The 7303-nt window shown below is 42.8% G+C and overlaps 1 protein-coding gene across 1 annotated transcript in view; it reads left to right on the top strand.

Annotated features, from left to right (window-relative positions):
* DUPD1 (dual specificity phosphatase and pro isomerase domain containing 1) overlaps positions 1-7303 on the top strand; it is a 33863-nt gene that overhangs the window by 9890 nt on the left and 16670 nt on the right. The window contains exon 2 of the mRNA XM_006016285.2: positions 945-1163. Within this exon, the coding sequence (XP_006016347.1) occupies positions 988-1163 (176 nt within the window). The 5' untranslated portion in view covers positions 945-987. The remainder of the gene's footprint in view (positions 1-944; positions 1164-7303) is intronic.

Below are 7303 nucleotides of genomic sequence, written 5' to 3'. Positions count from 1 at the left end.
CGGCAGTGGTAGCCGATCGCAGGGGGTGCACCAATCTCAGGGGGTAAATGTGCACCCGCGTGCACCCCCTACACATTGCCATTGGACAGAGCTGTCTGTACCAATTAACCATTAGAGAAGCTTGTGCATGAAACAAAAACTCAGAACCAAACTAAGACAACTGCACTAGGGTTTTTTCAGACACACTGTGTCAGCAAGTACTGTTTGGATATTACAGTGAGGAGTGAGAAGAGTGGTCTTTGATTGCAAATGAAAATTAAGGCATCTCTTTGGCTGATTATTATTCCCTTTGTTTTCCCTTTTTTTAGTTTGTAGCCTTTTCAAGTACACAGGCAGCCTTTCAGTTAGTTACATGGTTGTAAGTCCAGTGTTCCCAATATAGAAATTAGCATGTCTGGAAATAATCACTTCTGGTCAATATGCAGAGTTGCCTTAAGAATTTTAAAGACTAATAAGGACAACCCAAGTCTACACTGAGGGACGAATTCAACCCTTCTGGTCTCCTCTTAATAACTAATTATAAGTCTATCTTATATTCCTCTAGAATTCTTCTTTGAATGCTTTGGAGTGATATTGTCAGATGTAATCAAGATTGACCCAATTTTGCACCCATGGAAGTCAATGGCAATATTGCTAGTGAGAGCAGAGTTGTGCCAATACTGAATACTTCGGAAAAACCCCCTTAAGTTTTGTTTGCTTCATTTTTTGCTACTGACATTTTTTTCCAACAAGCTGCTTCTACTTCTCTCTCAGGGAACCTTGAAGTGCAAAAAAACTAATTATGGGTCTGTGTCTTCCAAGGATCACGTGCATCCAAATACAGGTGCACTGGCAAAGATGCAGCCCATGGTACAAAGTGTGGATGTCCCTTTACTGGAGAGGAACTTGTTTGCTCTGGCATTTTAATCCTCCAGCTTTATAATCCTTTTCTGATTGCATTTTAGTTACTTTCACATTTCAAACACAAAATAAGCACCTTGGAACAAGATGTCGTCAGCGGGTTTGAACACCAGGAAGAAGAGTGCCTACGTGGCAGTCAAAGTTGACCCTGATGCGGATTATTATACCCCAGGCGCGTTTGAACTGGAGAGACTCTTCTGGCATGGCAGCCCAAAGTATACTCATGTCAATGAAGTCTGGCCCAATCTCTACATAGGAGATGAGTAAGTGATAAATATAACTCATTGGAGTCGCATAGTATAAGCATTTCTATCCCTATCTTTTTAATTGGCACTTGATCTGCTGACAGAAATTCAAACCTGTGCTCGGTGAAAGAATAAGGGAGCCTGCACCAGACCTTACAGGACATGTTAAAAGTGAAGATTTCCCTGGTCCAGTCCCAACTGCTACTGCCCAAAGAACAGGGTTTAATAAGCTTTGAGGTTAGGGGGTCCACCCTTTACAAAGATCATAGTAAGAAGGTAGCAGTGGCAGTAAGATGGGAGGCAGTGCCTAGTGGTAGTCGCATACTATTTTTAGGTGGCTTATTTCAAAGGAGTATGGTAATTTGTCATGTATTACCAAGTGGAAGTCCCCCAATGATGTTAAATGAAGGGCACAGACAGGGTGCACTGGGTCAGGGTGTTGGGAAGGCTTAAACCTGAAATGAAATTGTTCAGCATATCAGTGCTCAGAACCTGTGCAGGCAGCAGTGTCCCTCGGGGGTTTAAATCTGCTCAGAACTTAAACAAAGTGATCTTCAGCATGGGGGCTGGAATCTTTCTAACTCCCCTTCGACCTTAGGAACATGAATAACTGATCCCAGCAAGTGAATCTGAAAATGCAGATAGAGTTCTGCTTAACATAGAACTAGCTGGGAACCAGCTGCAGCCTTCTGTTACAAAGAACTGACTCTCATAACTGGGAAATGCAACCTACCAAATCTGACTATGCAGCAGACAAGCTTTTCATAACTGTTAGGCACTACTGGTGGGTCTCCCAGTTCCCCCCACACCCTTTCCTAACATGGCATGTAACTTACATCATCACTAAAAGGTACAAGACACAGCTGCACAGATTCCAGAGTCCTCACAATATTTTTTTTAAAAAAGGTTCTTAACTTTGTCTGTTGCCAGCTTATAAAAATGGAAAGATATACAGCTTTGAAAGTTACTAGAGACCTAATATTGCCGACCAATTAATTCTGTGGCACCAGAGGCAATAGAAAGACACATGAGAGATCTGGGCTTTTAGCGTTCAAGGCCTGCCACTTTACTGGAGAACTTAAAACACTTTTCAGACGGCAGGGATGGCCTAGCCAAAAGCTCAATAACAAGGAGAAAAAATTTTTTTTTTTTTCTTGCTAGATACTTAACTCAGGATTCAGCCAAAGCAGATCAAGTTCTAATGGACTCACCTGGCACTTTCTTTCTTATTCCTTGTTTAAAATCAGCATCGTGCTTGGAAGGCTTCTCCTCTGATCTTGGTGAGAAAGCCTCAACTCCATCAGTTTGAACGGGTGTGCACTGGCCCAGCTGGTCAATCAGAACAAGGATTTTGAACATCCACCATCCCTAGACATGGGCCACCAGCTACCCCTAATCTAGCTATCCCTTGCATTTTAATAACCTTTAGAAACTGTTACTAAGAATAGAATGTGCATGTCCACAAATTAAACAGGGAATGAAACATGTTCCCTAATTAAACAGGGAAACAGAACAACAACCTCACCTCTTAATGTGAGGGCATCCAGAGAAGATGTTGTTCACTTCGCTAAGCCCAACATTTAGGAAGCAGAGCTCTCTCTAATTCTACTTGTGTGTGTGCATGGAGGGGGGGAGGAGGGCGCTGAAGAACCAGTGAGAAAAGGGTGATCTGTCCAAAAAATAAACCAATTCCCCACCCTATTAAAAAGATGGGAGGAGAGGCAAATTGAACAGATGACTGGGAAGCACTGAAAGGGCAATAGATGGGTGAGGAATGGAAACAGATGAGGACAGCCTTCATCAGGCAAAGGGTCCACCAAAATTAGTATTTTGGCTGGGGCTTTAGCTTACATAGGGCCAAATTTGATCCCCAGACTGTGTAACGAGCTGACCTAATATCCAGTTCTCTTGATATTGGGATGTGATATGATTCCCAGACAAAACTTAGTCTTTATTACAAGAATAAGCTGGAAGTAGAACATTTCATTCTAGGCAAGCAAAAGCCTGTGTTGCAGAGAAAATAATGAGATCCACAAGGCTCTTGGTCACAAACAAGGAAAAAACAGGACTGACCAAAAGCTGTGTCGTTCAACTCATCAGTGCACCTTCTTTTATGGCAGAATCATATGTCCAGTTAGCAAAAAGATACCATGGAGAAGGTAACAGATGTTGGGTGCATTTTGGATCCTGTTATATTAAGGCTGGTCTTTAAAAAATTTAGTGGCGCTCATTCATTCAAATGAAATGAACATGCACACACGCACACAGTTCATCTTCAGAACTCCACATCTGTGCCTCATTCCTGACTCCTGCATTTACAAGGTTAACAGGACTTGCAACTGCTTATGGAAATGCCAATTAATTACTCTGACTACGTAACCACATCATCCTTCTAATGCAATGCAGGCTATCAAGGAGCCCTGTGAGGCCACTCAATCCTTTTGTTACAAGGCTTCACTGCAGATGTTGCCCAGAGGCAATGAAATCTCCATGAGGCCTGTCAGGCCCAGAATAATCAAAGTCTCAAATCTAACATGCTGCGTTCAGCTCCAATTGAAGTTTTCCTCGAGTGAGTTCCAAAAGACTTTTAAGACCAGACCTTCCAGCCCACAGGAGCCATCCCAGTGATAGGAACATAGCATATTCTGCCAGGCTTTTGATTCATCCATGACAAGGATTAGCACTAAAATTTAGATCATCTTCAAATGCAGGGTCCTTCTGTATGGATAAGAAATAGCTTTAGTTTGGTTCTTTTACTCACAGCTGTGTGATGCAACATAGATTTCATCTACAGGTACCTTTGTTGCCTGATTTACCACCACTGGATTCAACCCAAGCATAAGGAAAACTGGATCTGTAAAAGGAAACTCAGCTCATAGCACTGAGCTAAAAAGTAGAGATAACTGCCAGACCACACCCATTTTTGGTTGTGGTGATAGGTTACATATAATAATAATAAAGGAAGATTTTTTTTAACAATAAAATAGAAGACATTTAAGATTTCAGCTAATGAAGATGAAGATCTTCCACAATTTTGGCCTTGTTTGCTCTATTCTTGTTCTGGTTAGGACTCAAGTTTGAACTCTAACCAAAACTTAATTCAGTTAATTAGAGTTGCAGGTGGCACATAGCTAGTTAATGGAGTAGACAGGGGACTACATTTACTAAGCACATGTTGAAGACTTAGCCACTGTTTGATTCTCTCTGTCTCTCTCCTTTCCTTTGTGCGGGCCGGGAGCAACCCGGGCCCTTTTCCGTGCTGCACGCGGGCTGTGGCCAGCAGCCCGGGCAGGCTGGATCGGAGAGGGAGGGCAACGAGCTGGAATTAGGCACAAACGCTTAGTGGTAGTTTTAAAGATTGTTTATTTACACCGAGATGGCAGTGGTGCAGGCTGGAAAACTTGCTTGAGTTGCAGTTACAGACACAGACAACACGGGCGGTCACGTGGAGTTTGCTAGGCTCCACGGAACAGAGCTCCGGATGCTCTGGGTGAACGCGCCACCAAAATCGGAATCGGAGATACGTCTTATAAAATTTGCGCTCGAAGACGGGAAGAGGTGGGCGATGGATCAGGTCGCCAAGCTCCTCTGAATCTCACACAGGGTCTCTATTACCCTGCCGTGTAGCCAGAGCCCCCACGAGATGGATGTGGAGTCCTCTTCGGCTTGGGCGGAAACTGCTCAAGCCTCTTATACGGCTAACAGGCCAATCGCTAGCCGCCACGTGGGAATAATTTAAAACTAGCCAATAGCGGGGAACAAATTTGCATACGGGTGGCGGGAACTCTTTTGCACCGTGCATTCCTCTTGTAACTTGAGCAATGCACTCTGCAAAGGAAGCTGCAGAAAGGTGAGAAACTCGTCCCTGCACCGGGGTTTTCCTCTGCAACAGGAAACTCTCCCGTGCAATGAAGCTGCAACTTGGCGGGGATAATTCTGGTGCCGAAGCACACACAAAATCATGCCTTCGGGTCATGACATCCTTAAGGACTTTGTCTGGCAGAGACATCTTTGACTCATTCAAAATGGCTAATTTTCTCTTTAAAGGCAATTTATGTTAATTCAGAAGAAAGCAGATGGGGACTGGCTCAGTGCACTGTTCAGAACATACAGATTCTAGAACCTCCACTGGTATTAATCATATAAAAAGAAAAATGTTGCATTATAGTGACCCATTAATTTAAAATATAAGACTAAGTCAGAAACATTCCACATTTATGCTTTTGCTATGTGGAGGGTGTAGGTGAGTCTCTTTGCCACTATGTAACAGCTACAAACGCTCAATCAGCAGATATGCTTTTAGGAGCAAGCATAGGGGTAAACCCTAATGTTCACCACTCAACAGCTGACAGGAGTTGTGAGAACTTACTAGTTATTACTTCACAGAGGAAAAAAAATTGCTCAGGATCAGCCTGAACTGTGTGCACCTATGGAGACAGGAGGGACAAATGCTATACTACCTTTACTTAAACTTCAGCTGCCAGTGCTTCCCAAGTGCAGGTGTCTAGGGAACTTCGGTTCAGTATTATTGGAAATGGTAAATACTTCCCCTTAATGAGGTCAGGTTGCCAGCTTCTCAAAGGAAGCAGCAGTGGTATGGTCTTAGGTGAGAAACCTTTATTTGACACCCACCATCTGGTGAATTCATGCCCTGCATTTAACTTCCTCTGGTGGTTAAGAATTCTGACAAATTAGTGAAGAGACAATTTCTTCCACAGTATTGTGATCTGGATATAGACTTGATGCAATGAGAGCACTTGTTTTTGTGGGTCAGAGTTCTCCTTCAGGAGACAGATAAAAGACAAGCAGATATGCCAGTATAGAAAGGGACCTGTGGCACCTTCAGTAGATGGCTAACAGCCAAGTTGTCTTAACATTTCTTTCTCCCCAGATGGTGTGGTTGAGCATCTTCTCCATAATGAGTGAGCGCTAGCTGGGCTATGCTCAATGCTGGTAAGAGGGAGAGTGCTAGGGGGTAGGGGAAGAACGAAAGGAAAGGTTTATATATGTTGCTATAAGCACTAGTTAGCACCTGCTGGGATGAGATTAAATTCACTGCAGTACTTGTCTTTTTGCTACTTTAAATTCAGATCAAGAGCAGCTAGAGCCTTAGATAAGCACATTTTTTGTCCTTGTATGAGTCTTAGAGAAATAAATACTATTCTTCAGGGATTGAATGACATTTGAGTGGGTCAGTTTGCTTAATTCAGAAATAGGAAACATATTTTGCTAAACACACATACCCTATTGTGAAAGCTATTTTATCTTCTCTTTCCCCTGCTTAAGTCCTTCCTGTATTCCCTTTTGCCATGGAACTTGGACTTGGGCAACATATTAATGGGTCCATTTGCCTCACTGTGTACTTCATGGGCTCCAATTCAGCAAAGCATTCAACCCCTGCCTAAAGTGCTTTGTTGAGTAGAACTAGACATAAGCACATGCTTAAGTTTCAGCATATGCTTAAGTGCTTTGCTGACTCTGGGCCTCTGCTCCTCAAATATTAAAAGACTTGCTGATTTTTTACTCAGGAACCCTCTTTGTCCAATTCATCCCTTCACAGATTGAGAGGGACTGCAATTTTCATAATTATCTCCCAATACAGTACTTCACCTTCCTACTTTGAAACGCATTCAAGGCAGACGCTGGAGATTGTAATGGCTTATGACACGTAAAAAAGAAATCAAGTGCTTGAAGCACAGATGGCCCAGAAGTACAAAATGAAAACAATTGCAGAGTAAGTCAAATGCTAATGGTTTCACCTACACTGGGCATTTTGAGTGAACTTTTCCTGGCATTGGCTGCTTTAAGTTCAATTATTACCAGAGAAATGGAAATATCCATCAAATTTTACTAGGCAGCCCATGGAGGGAATAAGACAGGAATACTGTTAGCTTGACTATTAAGCCCTGGTGGTGAGCCAATTGCAAGGGGAAGAAAATGTGTGCCACATTCTAGCTCAAAGTGAATTAAGGATTGAATTATAAACCCTCCAACCAGGTTTATAATTCATACTGTAATAGCCTCTGAGTGACCTTAGGCCATTAGCTGCCTTCCCCAACTGGCTGTCGGAAGGCGTCCACATTTTATGTATTCTTTCCTTTCATCTAAAATGTTAATACCACAGTAGTGGTGAAAGCAGCAGCTGGGTCTAAAGGCAT

Source organism: Alligator sinensis, unplaced genomic scaffold (genome assembly GCF_000455745.1).
Source record: "Alligator sinensis unplaced genomic scaffold, ASM45574v1 scaffold109_1, whole genome shotgun sequence".
NCBI classification, from domain to species: domain Eukaryota; kingdom Metazoa; phylum Chordata; order Crocodylia; family Alligatoridae; genus Alligator; species Alligator sinensis.
The sequence above is the reverse complement of the archived record's forward strand: the minus strand, read 5'-3'. Positions and strand labels throughout refer to the sequence as shown.